General features: G+C 52.5%; 1 protein-coding gene across 4 annotated transcripts in view; it reads right to left on the reverse strand.

The window, feature by feature from the left end:
• SLC6A4 (solute carrier family 6 member 4) overlaps positions 1 to 20,432 on the reverse strand; it is a 31,224-nt gene that overhangs the window by 9,000 nt on the left and 1,792 nt on the right. The window contains exons 1-10 of one of the 4 annotated variants that reach the window (XM_045986176.1): positions 11,178 to 11,333; positions 9,971 to 10,424; positions 7,796 to 7,930; positions 6,264 to 6,483; positions 5,284 to 5,422; positions 4,619 to 4,753; positions 4,194 to 4,297; positions 2,796 to 2,923; positions 1,700 to 1,812; positions 927 to 1,058 (exon numbers count right to left, since the gene is read on the reverse strand). In XM_045986176.1, the coding sequence (XP_045842132.1) occupies positions 927 to 1,058; positions 1,700 to 1,812; positions 2,796 to 2,923; positions 4,194 to 4,297; positions 4,619 to 4,753; positions 5,284 to 5,422; positions 6,264 to 6,483; positions 7,796 to 7,930; positions 9,971 to 10,313 (1,449 nt within the window). In that variant the 5' untranslated portion in view covers positions 10,314 to 10,424; positions 11,178 to 11,333. Of the gene's footprint in view, positions 1 to 926; positions 1,059 to 1,699; positions 1,813 to 2,795; positions 2,924 to 4,193; positions 4,298 to 4,618; positions 4,754 to 5,283; positions 5,423 to 6,263; positions 6,484 to 7,795; positions 7,931 to 9,970; positions 10,425 to 10,814; positions 11,004 to 11,131; positions 11,152 to 11,177; positions 11,334 to 20,432 lie in introns of those variants that run through there. The other 3 variants (XM_045986175.1, XM_045986173.1, XM_045986174.1) reach the window with 3 other exon arrangements.

A 20,432-nucleotide genomic window follows, 5' to 3' on the forward strand; every position in this document is an offset into this window, starting at 1 on the left:
AATATAAATTTCCCAGAGCCTGCCTCTGGGACCAGCCCTCGCAGCATGGACCAGACTGCACGGCACCAGACATCCCTTCCTGTCCTACGGAGCACTGTCTCCTTGCCTCCTCTCCCACTGAGCTTTAAGAGGCGAACTCAGAAGAGTCCCTGGATCTGTTTTCAACTTCCTTCCACTTAACGCAGCACTTACTGTATACTCTGCCCTAAAGAATCCCAGTCCCTAAAGACTGGACCTGGGCCAGTTCTCAATACCAGACATGCTGAGCACGTTGGTCCTGGTTTCATCTTCTGTCTTAACTTGCCAATCCCTTAGGTCCTCCTCAGGGCACCCCCTGCACCCCACCCAACCCTGCTGGGGTCATAGCTTGAAGATGCAGGCCTTCAAAATCTGCCTTGAGTCAGGAGGACATAAGCCAGGGATGCCTGTGGGTGTGATCTTACTCCTTTTTAACTGTATTTGCCTCCACTTCAAAAAAAAAAAAAAAAAATCACGGGAGAGGGTCTGACTTCTTCACCATTGCACATTCTCTGGAGGAGACAAAGTGAGATTACAAACAGGAGATGCCAGCCTCCAGATATTCTGGAAATCGGGACATCAGGGCAGTAATCCCACGAAAGCAGCCCTAAAGACTGGAAAAGCAAGTCTCAGTTTTTCTCCAGACACTCTGCCAGGCCTGAAATCCAGCTGGGTCGATTGCAAGACGGAAAGCCCTCCAACTACCAAGCACAGAGCAGATTCTACATACAAACACTGCCGGAAACTACTTTCCTGCTGATCCCTGGTGACATTTTCAGAGCGGTGTCAAGCGCTCTTACTTGGTTGGGCCCCAAAGCCAGGGCACCACGGAGGATGGAAGGGACAGGTTCTTGCAGGCTCTGCTGCCCCCGCAGAGGCTACTCAAAGCTGGGGGTTGCGGTACTCACGAAAGTCAGGGTGGCCAGGGAGCCAAAAAAGCACGTAATGACGACACCAAGCACAAACCACTCCCGGCGCTTGGCCCAGATGTGCGGAAACTCGTCGAGCACAGCTGTGATCACCCCCTCCAAGCCTGCAAACTGAGAGGGACACACCAGCTGTCACCGGGGAGGCTCGAGGCAAGTGTGTTACCTTCGAGGACAGCAAACGGGAGGGCAGGTGGCTGGTCATGATGAGTTCCCCCTAGACCCTGGCCCTTGCTGGCAACGTATCACCCCATTTTACACAGTCATTTAAAACACCCCCCCCCCCCCAAGCACATCAAGGAAAGAAACAGCGCCTGGACAGGACTTTTTTACGTGAGGCCTCCCGGGGAGACTGCGACTGCGCCAGAAAGGCCAACTCAAAGCTGAGAGTCTTCCCACGCTACTAAGTGCCAGGTGCTGGGTCAGATGGGGGGCAGCAGGGCACCGAGACCCAAGAGGGACCTTTAGGGTCCCTCTGGTGCAGAGACAGCGCCTAGTAACAGCAGTTCACATACCTGAGCCCTGGCCTCCTCTTCAGGTGCAGACCCCTTACCCTCATTAGCCCCTTAATGACCCTCTCAGTTCCTAGAGGGCCATGAGCACCCACAGGGAGGCCTGAACCAGGGGCTGAGGGAGCACCGGGAGGGAGCAGCCAACACCGCCTGTGGTGGCCAGGATGGGAAGGATACGTGCGCCTTCCTCCCTAGCCCCCTCGTCTCCTCCAGAAAACCAGGCGTCCCTCCCCATTCACTCACGGTGCTGTCCAGGCCGAGCGTGATTAACATCAGGAAGAAGATGATGGCAAAGAACGTGGATGCTGGCATGTTGGCTATGGCTTCTGCATATGTGATGAAGAGGAGGCTGGGGCCTGAGACAGAGCGGGAGAGAGGAGGAGGTGGTGACCGACACCTGCCCTGCGAAGACGTCTCAGGGAAACGCAGCCATACCAACAATTACAGTTCTGTCACGAGAACTGACGTGTGAATTAGGCTTTAACATATACCGAACACTTCCTCACACTCCACACCATCCCACCTGCCCATTCTGACACCATGTGAGGGAAGGAACCGCAGCCATCTTGAAAAGTGTAAACCCTCAGTCAGTTGGCAGGGGGTGTGGATGGAAAGAAACCCAAGACCCTAACACTAGCAAAGCTACACAGCGGAATAAGAGTTTCCACCATATCACAATTCAGAGCTTTTTTCCCCTGATATCCAGAGCATTTAGCTCTCTCTGATGGGTTAGCTAGAAAACAACAGGAAAGGTGAAACATTCCAGAAGAATCATAGAGGCCTCAGAATAAAGAGCTCCCACTATTTTTAAAGTCCCTTTTGATAGTGTGAGGGACATGTCCTCCACTTCTTATGAGCTGGATCGAAGTGGCTGAGTTTGGGGTACATGGATGATCACAGCTGTGCATCAGGTCAAAGACAGAGAAGTATGTTGGCAAGAAAGCCCTGGGATTCCATCCACAAACTTCCATGGCCACTTTTTCAATATCTGTCACTCCTTTTCCATGAAAACCTCACAATACAGTAGCATGACTACATCATCTATATTTTATTTTTCTCCAAGGGGAAATTCTAAGGATTAATAATCATTTGCTTATTAGACTTGGACTCATCGCCAGACCCAAACCCAATGCTTTTAAAAGCCCTCATCCAGTCATCCAGCTGCCCCATCCCCCCTCATGGCTGAGCACACAGAAGGCAGTAAGTTTCTCTAAAACCTTGGACAATCTTTAAAGGAACATTTAGAAATAGCTCAGAAGTTAGATATCTGTAAGGACCCAAAGAGCAGCCAAGCCCATTCAGTGAGAGCAAGGGACGTAAAGAGAACACAAGTTCCCACCTGCATCTTTGGCCACCTCGGACACATCCTCGTTCCGCATCTCGGCCATATACCCGAGCACCGTGAAGATGACAAATCCGGAAACAAAGCTCGTCATGCAGTTCACCACGCTGGTCACCAGGGCGTCTCTGGAGCAGAGAACCCACCGGACTGAGACACTTCTAAGGATAGAGTCTCAAGAGCACCTGTCTCCAGCCAAGGCCTGCAGGGACCTGTCCTGGTGTCCCCTCTTGTCCGCCCCAGCCTGGCCTCTCACATTGATTGGTAGCTTGAAGCACAGGCTGCCATTCGCACCATGCATGGCGTGGGGCGAGCCGGGGCTGATTATAGTGACGTCCCATGGTGAACTGGAACCATCCAGACCTCTTGACTCCCAACAAGTATTGCTCTGGGGGCTCCTGGGTGGCTCGGTTGGTTAAGTGACCACCTTCGGCTCAGGTCGAGATCCTGGAGTCCCAGGATCGAGTCCCGCCTGGTCAGGCTCCCTGCTCAGTGAGGATTCTGCTTCTCTTCTGCCCCTCCCTGCCTCAAGCACCCTCTCTCTCTCAAATAAATAAGTAAAATCTTAAAAAAAAAAATTGCTTGGAAGCAGGGTCTGGATTCGAGGCAGAGCCATGAGAGGGCCTTGGCCTCACATTCATAAAGTCCCCGGATTTAGCCTTTTGACACTATGTGCAAATGAGGTTATGAGCCTGTTCCAGGGATATCCTGACACCTTTTAAAAGAAGACCTCGTCATCCAACTTCAGGCTGGTGTCCCAGTGCAATGCCACATTGCTTAGGGCAGTTGTGGATTCCTTTGGAAGAGAAGGTCAACTCTGTAATCATCTTATGAACAGCACAATTAGATTGCTGGATACTGCCCTCCGTGAGAGGGCACTCAAAGTTAACTCTGAAAATGACGAGCGATAGTGAAATCGTAATTGGTATAACACTCCCCATTTTGTCTACATTTCTGAAATGAGACTTTGCCACAAAAATCATGGTGGCATTTTGCCTTGTTCAAAATAGCTCAATCGTCATACTTTTGTGAATATGTACATAAATAAATAATCACATTACAATTTTTGTTAAACACATTAATAAGCAAAATTAAAATATTTAATATATGTTGCAGTTTTTAAAAATCTAATGTGGAATTTCTTAATTAAAAAATTTGTGTGTGTGTGTGTGTGTGTGAGAAGCTCTCACAAAAAGGAAGTGGCCTGGGGCCCCTCACAAACCCTGACTGGCTGGGGGAGGCTATGGACCGGGTGGGTGCTCTGGCCATGGGGGAACTGGTCAGTCAGTTCCTGGGTCCCACCAAGCCTGAGGCCATTGTTTTGAGCACCTTCTTCTGGGCCAGCTGACAATGCTCACCCCACTTTCAAGCTTTGCCCGGGGAGCCCCAGATACTCACTGGTAACAGTTGTTGTTGAACTTGTTGTAGCTAGCGAAAGCCAACAGGACCCCAAAGCCAGGACCAAGAGAGAAGAAGATCTGAGCGGCAGCATCCACCCACACCTGGCAGCAGAGGTGAGGGTGAGGGCCAAGCCTGGGCCACACTCTGGCCTCCAGCCCTGGCTCCACACAAAGCGGAAAGACCAGCTCTTAGAGCTCCTCCCAGGGGCGACCACATACCATGTGCAAACCAATGTGATTTCTCTCACGTTTTAGCATAAGCCAATCCCCTGGCCTTGACTGTACTTTTCATACTTGTTCTTCTGGTTTAAAATGTTATTGCAGACTTGCCACTGAGCCTACATTTCAGTTGTCCCTACAGGGGGACCAACTTCCCTTAGTAAAATGACAGTCAGGTGCCCCTCGTTTTCCCTGTTATCTTACCCCCGTCTCCAGCAGTTTCTGCCAGTTGGGTTTCAAGTAGAAGAGAACACCCCTCCAGGCTCCGGGAAGGGTGGCCCCCCTTACCAGAAGGACCGAAAGGATGATATAAGGGAAGGTGGCTGTCACCCAAACCACCTGTGAGGGAAGGGGGGCAGAAACACAGATCGTCAGCTTGTGGGTCTTGGTGGCTTTTATGCTTGAAAACCTCTAGGCAAGGAGATGGACCTCTTCTTTTCTGTAACTATAGGAGGCAGGGTGATGGGGCAGAAATATCAGAGCCTTTAGAATCCGATGGGGATCTGATTCCCAGCTTGCCAGTACTCCCACCTCCAGACCCACTTCCCACCTGCAATATGGGAAAACACCCAGCAAAGGACAAGACAGTAGCCCGTGGATATAAAGCGTGGATCACGGCCCATCACGGGCTTTCAACAACTTACTGCCATGATTATTCATTGTGACACCATAGGAGGGTTAAAGGAATCTTTTTTAAAAATCATACAATGGTTCCTGGGATTGGCCCATTTCTAGAGTTCCTGAACAGATTTGGTGAAGAGAAACTGAGCATCGTGGATCGTGTTTGGTGTTGAAGGACAACAGTGCCCCTCTCGGTCTATGGCTGTCCCGGCTCCTGAGGGCCCCTTGTCAGCCAGAGTCCTCCTCACCTTGCCAGACATTTTGACACCTTTCCAGATGCTGAAGTAGATAACTGCGAAGATGCCCATGATGCAGAGGGTGAGCTGCCAGCTGATGCCCCCCAGGTCCTGAAGTCCCTTAGACCGATGGATCTGCAGGACGTGGCGCCTGGAGCCGGTGAGAAAGAAAGGCGCGTGAGATGGCCTGTGCAGTGAGCGGACCAGGCAGCACGCCAAGGGAAGGGACAGACATCACGTCGCAAGGACCCAGCAGTCACTGAGCCTCAGAGAGTGGTGGCCCTGCCGGTCGTGAAGGGCAGAGCAGCAGAACAGCACATCCAGCCCTCAGGCCCTGGGAGAGTACTCAGCACCACCCACCTTCCCCCGCAACCCGGTGGACGACTCTCAGGCTCCCCTTTTCTGGCTGGGGCAGCTTTTGGGTGTCTGGGTAGTGCGTCCCTTCCCACCCCAAAATCCCGCTCTCGTGGTTGGCAGCTGCCCAAAAGGCCCGTATTGAAGAGTACGACGTACTCCAGGCATCTTCTTCCAAAGGGTAGGTCCCGCTTGTGAAGTGAACACATGAAACCAGAAACTCTTTGAACAGCGGCGGACTCCTGCAGCAGGGGGAGGCTTTGATTCCCTGAGAAGGTGCCAGGGCCAGAGCGGGGGCCCAGGAGGAAGGCTGGTTTGACAGGGAGGAGTCATTTTGGAATGTGAACCAAGGGATCGGCCTGGGCACCTGGGGGCAGCCTGGTCCGGCACATTACAAAGGGCCGGGGAGGGACAGCGCAGAGGGCCAGATTAGGGAGCACTCAAGGTCGAGTCTCCCAGCTCCACATCAGCGTGGGGCCGGCCCTGCCGCTCCTTCACTTACACGTACCCCTCCTGCCCTAAGGCCTTCATTTCCCGTCACCGGGAAAGAGAAGAGCCCCTCCCTCCCTCCGCGGAAGCCCCACCCCCGGGGGTGTGGCCTGCCTCTACCAGACCACCCCTCACTTACATGCACTTACGTGTAAAATTCTTCCGCGGGGGACGTCGAGTGCAGCGTCCAGGTGACGTTGTTCCCCGAGAAATAGTTGGTGCAGTTGCCGGTGTTCCAGGAGTTGGTGCAGCTGGTCCAGGGCAGCTGGTCGGTGAAGGAGGAGATGAGGTAGTAGAGCGCCCAGGCCATGATGGTGTTGTAGTAGGAGGCGATGTAGAAGGCGATGATGCAGATGGCGTAGCCGATCCCTGGGAGGGGAGTTGGGGGGGGGGGGGGAGCACGTTTACAGGGCGGCCTGACAGTGACAGACTGACAGACCCGGGGGACCTTGCAGGGCCCTTGCAAGCTCAAGGGAGAGGAGTGGGGGTTGCTGGGGGCTGCCATTCCCCCTCATTCCCCAAGGCTCTGGGAGGTGGTGGACAGGCGGCAATGTGGTAAATTCCTTGGATGTATTTGCAGGATCACGTTTGAGAAGCACACACACGTGTGTGTTGTTACTACTTTAAACTCTATCTTGGTTGCTTTCGATTTTTTAAGTTTTTATTATTATTTTTTTGAGAGAGAGAGAGAGAGAGCGCGCGCAAGGGGAGAAGGGCCAGAGGGAGACACAGACTCCGCCCGGATGGGGGAGCCCCACGCGGGACCCCGGAATCATGACCTGAGTGGAAGGCAGTCGCTAAACTGACTGAACCACCCAGGCGTCCCTATTTTGGCTGCTTTAAAAAATACTTTTATTTGGGGCGCCTGGGTGGCTCAGTGGGTTAAGCCTCTGCCTTCAGCTCAGGTCATGGTCCCAGGGTCCTGGGATCGAGGCCCGCATCGGGCTCTCTGCTCAGCGGGGAGCCTGCTTCCCTTCCTCTCTCTCTGTCTGCCTCTCTGCCTACCTGTGATCTCTGTCTGTCAAATGAATAAATAAAATCTTTAAAAAAACTACTTTTATTTGAATATAGCTGACACACAACGTTACATTAGTTTCAGGTGTACAACAGGTGATTTGACGATATATATGTAGCGCTCTACTCACCACAAGTGTGGCTACCATGTCCCCACACGACGCTGTGACAGCACTGTATTCCTGATGTGGTGCCTTTCATCCCCGTGACCGATTCATACCATAACAGGAAGCCTGTACCTCGCAGTCCCCTTCACCCATTTTGCCCATCCCCCAACTCTGACAACCATTAGTTTATCCTCTATAGTTATAGGACTCTATTAGATCTACTTTTATTTATTTTCTAAAATGCTTATTTTACTTTTATCGTTAGTATTTTTAAGTTTATTAATTTTTTTTAGTAATCGCTACACCCAATGTGGGGCTCAAACTCATGATTCTGAGATTGAGTCGCATGCTCTAGCAGCCAGGTGCCCCAGGTTTACTTTTAATTGCCATTTATTCTGTTTCTCTTTAACAGCCACATACCACTCGAGCAGTCAAAAACTTACTACTCCAGTCATGGCCCAGAGATACCTTAGGCCCAGCTGATTCCGGAAGGTCCCCAACTCCCATACTGTCCCCTGAGGACCCACCTACCCACCCACGCACTCAGGCCTTTTGGTTACCTTTGAAAATCGGGCAGATTTTCCTCCATATGGAAATGCATCCGTTTCGGTGGTACTGGCCCAGCGCAAGCTCCATGTAGAATAGTGGGATCCCCCCGAAAATGGCCATGATCGTGTAGGGCAGGAGGAAAGCCCCTGAGGCAGATGAAAGACAATTTCACCCCCTGCCCACATCTGCGCCAGGACAGCCCAGCTGATCGGGACACCCGGGGTCGCGCTGAGATTCACGGGGCGCTATGATGCTCGAGTCTCATGAAGCCACTCTGTGCTGCGTGACCTCACACTGGCCTTAGCGCCTTCCCAGAGCTCCACGGTCAAATGGGGCTTTCCGAGAGTTAACAAAGGCAGCCGAGAGTACATGGAAAGAAAGCTGGGTTCAGGATCAACAGACCGGGCCCTGGTTGCACATCTACCCACCCTGAGGACCAGGGTCACTGCCCCTCCTGGAACAGGTTTCCTCCCCTATGAAATAACAGTGGCAGAGGGCTGAGCTTCCCAGCTTCCCGAAGCCAGCCACACGCGGGAATCACTGGTGAGCTTAAGAACACAGATCCACCCACACCCCCGACGCGGAAGTCCCAGAAGTCCTATCTTTGGCCGTCCCTATCGTTCCTGGCTCCAGACCCTTGTTGCTGATATGTGGCTCTATTCCCATAACTCCACGAAGTCAGAACGCTCCCTTCGGAGCAGCCTTGGCAGGTGTGGCTGAGAGGGGTAGTTTGTCACAAAAGGAGGCCGCCTGGAGCTGCTGTAACCCCGGGGATGCTGGCGTCCCTGGCTCTCGCAGTGACACAGAATTTGGGAACACCGAGGTGGGGATTGCTCACCTGTCGCCTGAGTCTCAGCCCAAAGGGTGGGTCAGCTGTGATTTTCCCGCTGACCCTCCCTCCCAGAAAGCGCTTTGAACCTAGAAACCGGAAGGTGGGGCAACTCGGAAAAGTCCCACCTCAATTACAACTGCTCTGGGTACATCTGGCTTGGGAATAAGAACCACACTGTGTTCTCATGGTGGCATTTGTCCAACGGGTTTGCTTGACTGGCTTAATGGTGGGGAATGAGTGTGGGACAAACGTCCCCAGCACCCCAGTGCCTTACAGAAGGTGAGCCCTCTGGAGCTGGAGATAACTTCCCTCCTCCGGGGCAGGGAGGGCTGGACTTCCTGCGTCCCCGCCCCCCCAACCCCCAACTGCCTTTGCGGCCACGTGGATCGAGTTCCTTTAAAAATGTAGCAAACCCAGGCAACTCCACGTCAGGCCATGGAGGAAACGAGGACACGAATGAATTCTCCCCAGACTTCATTTCAGCTGCCCTCCCAAATCAGCTACCAGAGCTTCTGTCAAAATATCGACTGATTCGACTTCCATTTCTTGTCCTTGTCCCATTTTTGATGGCCAGTCCAGCGTCAGCACAGAGACACTGTACGTTACTCACTCCTCTCCACTCCACTCCCTGCGGCTCCCACAGCCATGCCTACAGTCCGCTGCTCTTTTTGATAATCTCCCAGTTAACTGCTCTGAAGGTGTTGGCGGTGGAGGAGGAACAGGAGATAGTCTCTAGCCTCAAAAATCTGACACTCTTGGAGGAGACAGAAGGCAGACCCAGTGTCTAGTTTGGGGGTGTCTTTAAGGCCATGCTGTGGCTGGGTTCAACTCTGGGTCATGCTCAGATTCCAACTCAAGACTCCAGACCTGAGCAGAAGCCCTTCTCTGACCACACACAAGTCCAAAGGTCCCGGAGGGCCTGGGACCCTGGAGCCACTTCCCAGTTTCTCCTCAGACAGATCTAGCCTCTCTGGCCTCTGCTGAGAGGAGCCCGCCTCAGGGCTGATGGCCATTCTCACACCCTGCTGTGAGCGTGCCGCTGGGTCCAGCGGGGATGGGAAGGGGAGGGGGCCCTTCCACACATGAAGCACAAGCACGCAGAGAATATGGCAAGGTCAGGTTTGGGAGGGCTTTTCTCTGACTTCCTAACCCAGGGAGCCTCAGACATGCTGACTGAACATTGGGCTTACTGGGGACCCGTCTTTCGGACCAGCTTGAAAGTCCAAGCAATCATGTTCTGAGACTCATCAGGTTAGACAAGACAGAAAAGACAGGATCTCCGCTGTGGCCTCCTGAGAGGACCTTAAAGACCATCACCGGCTCCGAGCCTCTGCTTCTGGCCCAAGATACTGACCCCCTCCATTCTGGTAGCAGATGTAGGGAAAGCGCCAGACGTTGCCCAGGTCCACCGCATAGCCGATGACCGAGAGGAGGAAATCCATCTTCTTGCCCCAGGTCTCCCGCTCCCCTTGGTGAGCCTCGGCGACTAGGGCGGTGGTGGCAGCTGGAAGGGGGTGCTGAGTGTCGTCTCCCGCACCAGGGCTCGGCACCGCTGAGTACCCATTGGAGATGTGGCCAGACTCCACCTTATCCTCAGGGACGGGGACCCCCTTCTGCAGAACTCCATTTTCCTGACAATCATCTTTATCCTTACACGCTGACAGCTCCCTCTGGGAATTTAAGGGCGTGGTCTCCATCCTGCAGGCTAAGGGACAATAACGACACCCATCTGCGGAAGTCCCCTGCTGAATTCAGGGCTCAGATCCTGGGATCTCCTCCAAGCTTTCTTATCAGCGGGATTGAGAGCTCTGTTGGAAAGGCACACAGGGAAGGGAGAACAGAATTACGTATTCTCCTTGTCTTTGGTATTAACTCAACAAACATGGTAAACTCCATTAATTATTGGGATTACAAGAGCATCTGTCAAGCGTGAAACATCCTGTTTGCTACAGGGCAGTCAACCCAGTTTTCAACCTAGACGAGGTATCAAATCACAGTCAAGTCATCTGAAAAGGAAAAAACCCTGAAACAATAAAACAAACAGGAATGGACAGCAAATCACCCATGTCTCGCATCGGCTTTAAGAACAAGGGACTGACTCCAGTTTGAGGGACGAGCGCCGCATCCTGGAGCTCACCAGTCAATCAGCAGAAGGCAGGAAGACAGCTTGCTTCACCAATGCTTTGCAGAGCACTTACCTTGTGCTGGATGCTGCGCGGTGAAAAGAAACCCAAAGAAAGGAGCTGTTGCTGCCTGCCAATAAATTAGGACGGTCCTAGGCCCTTTACGCCGAGCATGCCGTGTATTTTACATAAATTATAGGTATGGCTTTAAAAGGACGAGAGCAAAGGCACCCTTAGCTCCTCAGCTGTGGACTTTTCCCCTCTTCCCAGGGTCCAGCCCTTAGAGATTCTAGCTGCTTCTGGGTGTGTCCAGTCCGTCTGTGCTTCGCAGAGCTGCCTTTGCCTCGTGCCTCTAAGGGTCCGTCCAGAGTTTGAAGGGCCCTGCTGCTCACCGTGGGTTCTGCCTGCCTCTCCCAGCGAATCCTGAGCCAGATGCACCTGTTATTCGGCAACAGTGGGCAGGCGGGGAGAGCTAGAAGAGCCAGGGAAAGGAGCGTGAGGGTTACGGACGCCAGCATGGCTGGTGTCTCTGAGCCCACGCAGCCTGGTGGCGAGGGCTGGCCAGGACCTCGGTACCTCCACAGCCCTGCTGGCGCCTTGGTGCGGGGAAGTCAGAGCAGCCATCGGGACCCAGGCCTCATACGTCAAACGTGGGGCAGAAATTCGAGCCCTTTTGGACTTTAAACCTATGGTCTGTTGTAAAGTTATCAGGAGCCAAGACCTTCCAGCTCACTTCATTTCATCTGGGCCTGAACTTTTCAAGCTCTTGAAATACTCTGGGAGTTGAAACAGGTTTCTTTTTAGCTCAGGTCACATTCTACCTTTCGAGATGTCGAGGGCTGAACTATCGCTGTTCACAGCTGCAAAAATCTGCTATTACCCCTTCACATCCGAGAGCTGGAGGATGGCTAGAAATGGACAGCTAATAAAAAATGGCCGTGTCTGTCTCCTACCTCTCTGGGGTTTTCAGGGACCAGAACTGAACTGTCCACACGTGGAAACGTGAAGATAAAAATGTAGCGAAGAATGAGAGCAGAGAAATGGATTCACACCGATGACTGCGTACATAAATATTGGCAAGGGTGAAAAATGAACGAGAAATGACTTAGAGCTCTGTGTTCACTGGGTTCCTTTTTCTGTAAAGCAGAAAATAAAAATTTAAAAGGGCTTGGTTGTTGCCAGAAAGATTACGGCAACAAGAGAGAGACCAGCCAGCTCCACGGCTCTAGGGGACCGGGTGGGTGTCCCGTGATCTACCCTTTCTACCTGCTTGGCCCCCACCCCCTGACCCCACCCTGGGCTCAAGGTTGCTCGCAAAGGAACATGAATTTTGATAAGCAGTGAGCTAGATAAAACCCCATTGTCCATCTTTATGCTGCTCTCAGCCTCTCCCTGTCCCCCTCCGTGGACCCCCAGGTTAATCACCCATTCTCTCATCTACCATAAGCAACCGTGTACCAGGCCGAGGGATTTTTTTTTAAGTTCATTATTTTTTCGAGAGATGATAAGGCGTCAGAGTATTTAAACTCAGAGCTAAATTAAACCTGCCCTTTGTGGTCTCTGGTTGTGTTGTCTGAAGCAGGCCTCCGCACTTCCCTTCGGCCTCAATCATCGGCCGGTTGTCTGCATTGAACACTGAAGAACTTGAAGGTCGGATGACAAAGATAAAAGGCTTTACTACGTGCAGAGCCAGCCTTGACCAAGGCTCCCCCTCCCCCACCTTTCTCCACCTTCGAGTTTTTACCCCGAGCTTTCGCAGGAACTTCTCCCTATCTGAAATACCGCATAGTTGCTCGCACTGAAACTGCCGCTCAGGGGGCCTCCCCGGAGCCTCCCCAGCTGGCTCAGTGCATGGAGCGCTTGACTCTTGATCTTGGGGTTGTGAGTTTGAGTCTCAGGTTGGGTGTAGAGATGACTTAAAAAACAAAACAAAAAACTGCAGCTCAAGGAGCAACTGTACCACCCAGTCATTCTCTGGCACATCCCCCATGGTCTATGGGAGAGACTCGTCACCCATCTCCAAAGAATATCGTGGCTGGAGGAGCAAACCCTTAGCCATACTAGCGACTCTGTGACTTCTCAGGCCTGGGTCAAGTTCTAGGTTTCCTGTATACCCTCTCCTGGGGAAGCTTGCAGGGAGGCTGGAAAATGTGTGTGTGTTGCTGAACTTTTCTGGGCAATGTATGTTCTTCAGTATCTTCGGGGGTCCGTCCCCTAAAGCAACTGATCTTGATTTCTTGGCACCTGCCCCGACCAGCTCCTAGAAGAATTATATGTGCTTCTCTAATTTTGTTGTGAGCATTACAAAGACCTTGTTTCCTGATATATCACCCAGCACTTTTTTTTTTTTTTTTAATTACATCAACAGGCTGAAATGGCCCAAGTCCTAAGAAAGCGGGTTAAGAGGGATCCTGGGCTGACTCATGACTTTAAGCCGGTCACTCTCCAGCCAGCTCTGCTCTCTGGCACTGCTAATCACAGACCCTGGGGTACAAACTAAGTTACAGCCACCCAAAGCCACCAAATGGGCAGGAGATACGCATCTCCTTTTTTTCTCTGCTTTTCCCAACTGGAAAAAAGCTCCTCCCGGAGACTCATCCAGATGGCCAGGAGACCATCGCCTGGCCCGGACCCCCTTCTGCCCAAGGCTCTGGTGCTCCTTTCCTACTTTTCTGATTCTACAGAGCACTGGCCACCTTTTCCTACTGAGTCCAGCAGGTCAAAGTTGAGAGCAGGCTGCCCCGGGAATATAGAAGTAAGAGTTAAGAAAATTGGCTTCTAAGAATGTTCTCTTCAAAGCTTTCTTTTTTAAAAGATATTTTTATCCTGCTGGGTAGAGGTTGCAAACGAGGTCACTGTTACAGCTGTGACCTCCTCCAGGCAGCCTTTGAGTTTCTCCGTGGCCAGAGAAAGCCCCAGAAGCCTTCCTTTGCACCTTGAATGTGGGCTCTTGCACCAGGCAGACCAAGTGACAGGCTGGGGTGGCATGACGTCATGCTGCTCCTGGGTGGGATGACAGCCTGGCACATGGGACCCTCATCCCCACATCTCCGCACACAAGCAGCACGGTGATGCCTCTGGCAAGCTCACAGTCTGCTTTCTGTCCACACTCCTGCTTCCTCTCAGCCCAGGGGGTGGCCTAAGACACCCCACGTCCCCCCCCCCCCCCCATATATACCCCTCAGGAGAAAGGATTGTTTCTATTTAAACGTCTCCTGGTCAAATCTCCATTCCCCTTACCACAAACCCTGCTTTTGTAGCCAGGGGAACCAGGATCAGAACAAGCGTGTAATTACAGCAATTAGTCATGAAACCACCCAGACCTTTGGAAATGGCCGTGACCTGACTTGTCCGTTGGACATCCGTCAGCACGCTCTAAGCAGAAACACTGGAGAAAGTTTGTACTTTGACTTCACTTGTTGAGATCAAAGTGAGTTCATGTCTCGGGATACTTGGTTTCCATTTTCAAAAACCACGGATGATGGGCGTACCATGAGAACAGAGTAATTACAGATCAGACAGCCAAGTGGAAATTTGCCTTCTCTCTTCAGAGAGGGTGTCTGACGTTCCCAACACACCTCCCTGAGGACCAGAGCGATTACGAAGCTCTGGTGCCCATTGCTGGGGAACCCCTGGGCTTGGCAATACTAATCCTGCAAAGGCACATTGTACACCTACTACACGCCAGGCAGGCTCTTGGAGGCAAGGCAGGTGCAGTCCTGCCTGACGGAGTTATGGGACAAGGCCAAGCTCCAACTGTGGGAAAATAGTACTTGTGCCGAAGGAGGGAGAGGCAGGGGTGCTCGAAGTCCCTGTCGTGCCTCCCATTGAAAATGGAGCTTCCTGCGGACTGGGGCAGCGTGTTGAGGTAGCTCACACTTCGAGCCCCAAGATGGCTTCAGCGTCTACAAGTCGTCCCTTTGTCCCTATTGTGCAGTTTCTGTCACAGGAGGCCCGGATGTGAGTGGGTTCTGACTCACAGTCGCCTGCAGCATAGATGCCCGGGAGTCCAAAGGGACCCCTGGCTCACCTTCCAAACAAAACAGACTTCCGCCTGTTTGGGGACCAAAAAGGCTAGAAATGAACACTGCTTTCCCAACCAAAGAATTCCTTGTGTAAGACCGACAGTTCAACATTTGGAGTGGGATTAAATAGTCTCTAATCCTGAGGGCCGTCTGGGCCAATCATCATGAGAAAGGACAAGGGTCTCCTGTCCAGAACTTGCCCTGCCTGGGGGAGGGGGAAGCTTCTACCTTCTCTGCACAGAGTGCGGAGTCGAGAGGATGAGCCCTCAGTGGTGTGGTCCACGGTGCTCCAGGGGCCGCAGGAATGTGCTGTGGATTGTTTACCTTGTCAGTGTCTAGCATGGGGACAACGTCAATAAATGACAGGGCGTTGACAGCCACTAGGCCACCACACGTATGTCGTCCCTCCCACCGTCCGGCTTCACACCCTGGTCAGGCGGACCGGGGCCCAGAGGGGAAGTGACTGCACCCCGTCCCACGAGCCCTCCCTGACTGATCGGTCCTCCCAATCAGCTCCTCTCCGTGGGGTCACTGGGAAAGTTGTAAACAGCAGAGTCCTGGGCTGCCCTCCCAGAGACTATAATTCAAGAGATCCATGTGGGTGCTGCATGCTTAACGGGCGCCCCGGTTTCATCAGGGGCAGCGGGGCCACTGAGCGCCCCCAAGGGTATCCCCACCCCAGGCTGTTGCTGCCCGAATTATCCCGCATCCTTGGAGGCCTGGGTCCAGTTTCTATCCATAAAGCTTCACTCAACACCCCAGCCCAAAGGATCTCTCTCTACGCTGTATGATCACCAGAACGTCACCCGTCGCTGATGAGTAGGTGTCATTAGTTATCCTTTTATGTCTGTTCGCTTTGGATGCCTTTGGTAGCAGGGGCCGTGACCCACACATCTCTGGGCTCAAATACATACACGGCCGCCAGCATGGAGGTTGTATTTCGGGTTCCCTGGGTGCAGGGCCTGGGGAGCCCCAGCCACAATGCTGGTGGTTTTGAGCCTTAAGCAAGGCACAACCCTTTGGTCCCCAGGGTCCCATTCTCAGGGGCCCTGCCCCATTCCTCACCCATTGGCAAGATGAGCTGCGCATCTTGGCGGGGAGGCGGGGGAGGACTTTCACAACAGTCATTTCCATGGACTCTGGACTAGAAAAGACGGACATGTCTGGGATTAAAGAAGACTCTGCGTTGTGCTTTTAGACTCTGAAACAAAAAGTGCCAGCAGGCACACCCATCAACGGTCTGTGTTCCAAACGTTCATGTGTGAGTTGCTTGTTTGGAACGTGGGATGTGTTTTCTCCCTACAAAAATCCACCTTGTAAAGGGCGGGTAGCCTCCCAAACTCGCTTACAGAATCCTGGTTTGCGGGGTGCCTGGGTGGCTCAGTGGGTTAAAGCCTCTGCCTGTGGCTCGGGTCGTGGTCCCAAGGTCCTGGGATCGAGCCCCACATATCGGGCTCTCTGCTCAGCGGGGAGCCTGCTTCCTCCTCTCTCTCTGCCTGCCTCTCTGCCTGCTTGTGATCTCTGCCTGTCAAATGGATAAATAAAATTTAAAAAAAAAAGAAAAAAGAATCCTGGTTTGCCCGGAAAATACAGAAACATCTAAAATGTAAGCTGTGGGACACAGCTTTGTGAAGTACGACAAAAGGGGGTGCGGGGACAATGAAGCTGATTGGGAGGTATCTGTCACCCATCATCTCTCTGGCCTCACGTTCTTTCTGGGTCTTGAGCAGAACTAAACTTCAGGAGAGGACAGGAAGTGGGGAGACTCTGGGCGGATTCTACGGAGGGGTCTTTGGGCAGCCTTCTAAGAGCTGTAGAAGGTGAGGACACACAGTTTTTATCACATTAAACCCCACACTCACAACTTTTTACTGAAAATGAAACCTCTGCCGCTGTGTCTCAGCGTGCACGAGGCCAGGAGAGGAGTTGGGAAACTCAAACAGCCAACGTGTTAGATCGGGCGGGGGGAGGAGTGCCCCTTATACCTTCAAAACCCTTCTTTATTGTTGTAATGCAATCTATGCCATAAATAGAAATCAAGATCAAAAAATGGGGCAGCGTTTCCAAACAGATGTTCTCGTCCTTACTACAAAGTAGATCACTACAACTACTTTTGCGTAAAACAGACATGATTAGGCCCACAAACGGAGCTGGGGGGGGGGGGTGGGGGGCTGGGGGAGGGTTGAGAACACCAGCCCCCACCTTACCCCAGGGGCGCTGGGTGGGGGGGGGTGTTAGGAAGTGACGGTAGATTTACCTGTGGCAGCTGAACCAAGCAGAGAGAGAGGGGGCAGGGAGAAAGGGATTTGAAGTCGAATTAAGTACAGGGGGAGTGGTGCAGGCAAGAGGAAAGGGGGAGCCACCCGTTTTTCCAGGCGGGGCAGGGAGCAGGGAGGACACAGCAGCCCAGGGTTGAGGTCAAGCAGCAGAGAGGAGGGGCCCACGGAGGCCGCAGAATGCTTCTGCTTTAGGAAATGTTGCCTGCAGGGACCTACACTCTTCGGTCAAGAAGTTCTGAAACGTGCTTTACAGTGTGTCACGCACGCGGCTCGGGGATATTCATGAAAATCAGTTCATCGTTACATAGGACTGACCTAGGCCTCGGATGCACAGAGGTGGGGGCGAGAGGTGGTTTCCGACCCCTGGGAGTCTGTGATCTCAAGAAGTAACCCTCTACCCCACGGAGGACACCCTTGAGAGAGTGGGGGAGATTTAAACAAGGGCTGTGATATTTGTGTATTTCATAAAAGTTGATCCAATTGTGTCCCAAATGGGATAATAACGGGGCCATGCTTATGTAGGATCAATGTCCTCATTCTTAGGATACAAATGTCAAGTATTTAGATGTCTGCAAACTCTGAGGTTCAACAAAAAAAATTATGTGATATATAGATTCTCTCACTGTTACATGAATTACGTCATACATATTATACAGAATGAATCAAACTACATATACTACACATGCAAAAATTAGAGCGAGTGGACACACAAACGTGACAAAATGTTAAGGACTGGCAGCTCTGAGGGAAGACAGTTCCCCAGGCCATTTCTCTGAACTTTCAGTTGAAATGTTTTAGAGATCTTATTTATTTATTTGACAGACAGAGATCACAAGTAGGCAGAGAGGCAGGCAGAGAGAGAGGAGGAAGCAGGCTCCCTGCTGAGCAGAGAGCCCGATGTGGGGCTCAATCCCAGGACCCTGAGACCATGACCTGAGTTGAAGGCAGAGGCTTTAACCCACTGAGCCACCCAGGCGCCCCTCAGTGAAATGTTTTAAAAGAAAAAACTGGGGGGAGGAAAATCATTCTAGTCTTCAGAGCGCTGGGAAACCTCCAGTCAGTCAGACGTCCCTCCGGGCCCAGGGTGCGCCCAGAATAGCATATCTCCGTTCTCCTCTCTCCTCTCTCTCTCTGGGCAGGGCCTCCCTCCCCTTTCCTCCGGCCACTGCTCCTTTCCCCTGAAACGAGAAAAAGAGCCAGCTAGCTGGACTAGTGTTCAAAAACAACACACCCAGGGGAGAGGAAAGAACAGGGGCGCAGGAGGCACAAGTCCCAGGCCGGGCTGGGCCCTCAGAGCCACGGGTGAGCTGGAGTAAACCACAGGGTACCTGGAGCCCTGCCAGCTCGGTCCCTCCTTAAAATCGAGGGAGTCCCTTAGTGAGAGGGAAAAAATTTCGTTTATCTTCATTCAGCAGCTCAGTAGTAATGGAAATAAAATGTTCTTTTTCTTTGAATGTGCCAAGAAAAAAAATCACACAAAAACACAAGAAGGCAAAGGCCCCGCTGACTCGCCCCCTCTCATGCAGCCCGCCTCCCAGCCTCCAGCTCCGGGTCCCCCCAGAGCGCACAGCTGGCTCTCCCAGATCTGCCACTTGGCCTTGTCGCCACGTCCCCCCAGCCCCACCCCACGTCTTCCCTCCCTGCCTCAAATAATGGCATAAAGAGCTGGGCCTCAGGATCCCAGGAGCCCTTCCCCATGCCATCTCCCACTTGTCAGTGTCTGGAGACCCTGGTCACTGGGCCAGCCCTGGGGGACATGACCCCCACGTCACCACACTGCTGGGATTCATCTCTCGCTCGCAGTCCAGGGGGTTCGGGGATTACTGACAGGATATCCAGTCCTGGCTTTTAGAAAGCCTATCACTTGGGGGCCCCTGGCTGGCTCAGTCGGTGGAGCCTGCGACTCTTGATTCAGGGCTGGGAGTCTCAGCCCCATGTTGGGTGTAGGGATAACTTAAAAACAAAATAAAATAAATGAATTAAAAGTAAAAAATCTAGGGGCGCCTGGGTGGCTCAGTCGGGTAAACGTCTGCCCTCAGCTCAGGTCATGATCCTGGGGTCCTGTGATCGAGTCCTGCTGCTGGCTCCCTGCTCCGCGGGAAGTCTGCTTCTCCCTCTGCCCCTCCCCTGCTCATGAGTTCTCTCTCAAATAAATAAATAAAATCTTAAAAAAAAAAAAAGTTAAAAAGTCTATGGCTTAAATACCCACTAATGAACACTGTTGGCTGAGGCTGGGGTGGTAACCAGGGAAGAGAGAAGGCCAACGGCCTCACACCCACCTCATCTCTACGCATTCTGTCACCCCACACAAGGCTGGGAGCACACTCCCTTGCTTTAAAAACGTGTTCTTGACCCCCAGTAAATGAGCAGTCGTCTCCCCCGTCACCGGCAGCCAGTCCCGGTCAGGCTGAGGGAGTGCCCCTGCACAGAGCCTGCACTGAGATCACTTCGGAAAATGGACCCAAGTCAGTACGATAAGCTGTGCCTAGAAAGAGGGGGGCTGTGTTCAGCCTCTGGTGGGTCTAGCACCCACCCGAGGAAAGCAGTTCAGCCTCTGCTCAGGGAAAATCCCTTCTGCCAGGTGTCCCCCACAGGCCACTGTCATCCATTTTCCACCCAGGACCCTTCCAGCAAGATGCCTGTTTTTCTTTCCTTAGGGTGCTAGAAGGTTCAGCCCAGAGACTAACTGCCCCAGGAATGGAGAAGTGGAGCGATTTATCAGATCTTTGACTCCACACCCAAGCCTGTGACTGTTCCATGGAAACACCACAGTCCTCAGAGGACCCCAGGGCTGACCGGCAACAGATGTATGACTGGAAGGAAGATGGGCAGAGCCCAGATCTTACTGCCTGGAGGCCCTTGCTACCGCTCTGCACTCTGGGCGTCCTGCAAAGGGGATGTGGGGGGTGGGGAAACCCAGGCTCCTGTTTCCTGTGGGTGGTTGAGGTGCAGGATTTGACTTGTGCAAACCTCTGCCTTCCAGTGACCCCTGGGGGTCCCCGGGGGACCCTGACTGGATGGCAACATCTGGGCAGAGTCCTGGGGCTTGGGCATTTATTTGGCAGCATCATTTCCAGTCGTGTTTGCTTAAAGCAGAGAAATTAGGGTCACAGTCACAGGAGTGGAGGGGACTCGGATATCTGGTTATGCAGGGCCCCCTTCTGCCGCTCACTTGGAGCTGAGGAGCTGAGCTGCGATGGGAAGAACGAAGGCGTGAGGTAGTTTCTGACAGAAAAATTACTCCGTCATTTGCCCTTTGGCCACACAGGCATCTTTCTTCAAAAAAAAAAAAAAAAAAAAAAGTCAAATCATGATGTATCCTGTTGGTTCATTAAGCCAAACTGAAATTAAACTTCTTCAGGCAGCCCTGTCTTTGTTCTCTCAAATTA

This window comes from Meles meles, chromosome 18 (genome assembly GCF_922984935.1).
Source record: "Meles meles chromosome 18, mMelMel3.1 paternal haplotype, whole genome shotgun sequence".
In the NCBI taxonomy this organism is placed as follows: Eukaryota; Metazoa; Chordata; class Mammalia; order Carnivora; family Mustelidae; genus Meles; species Meles meles.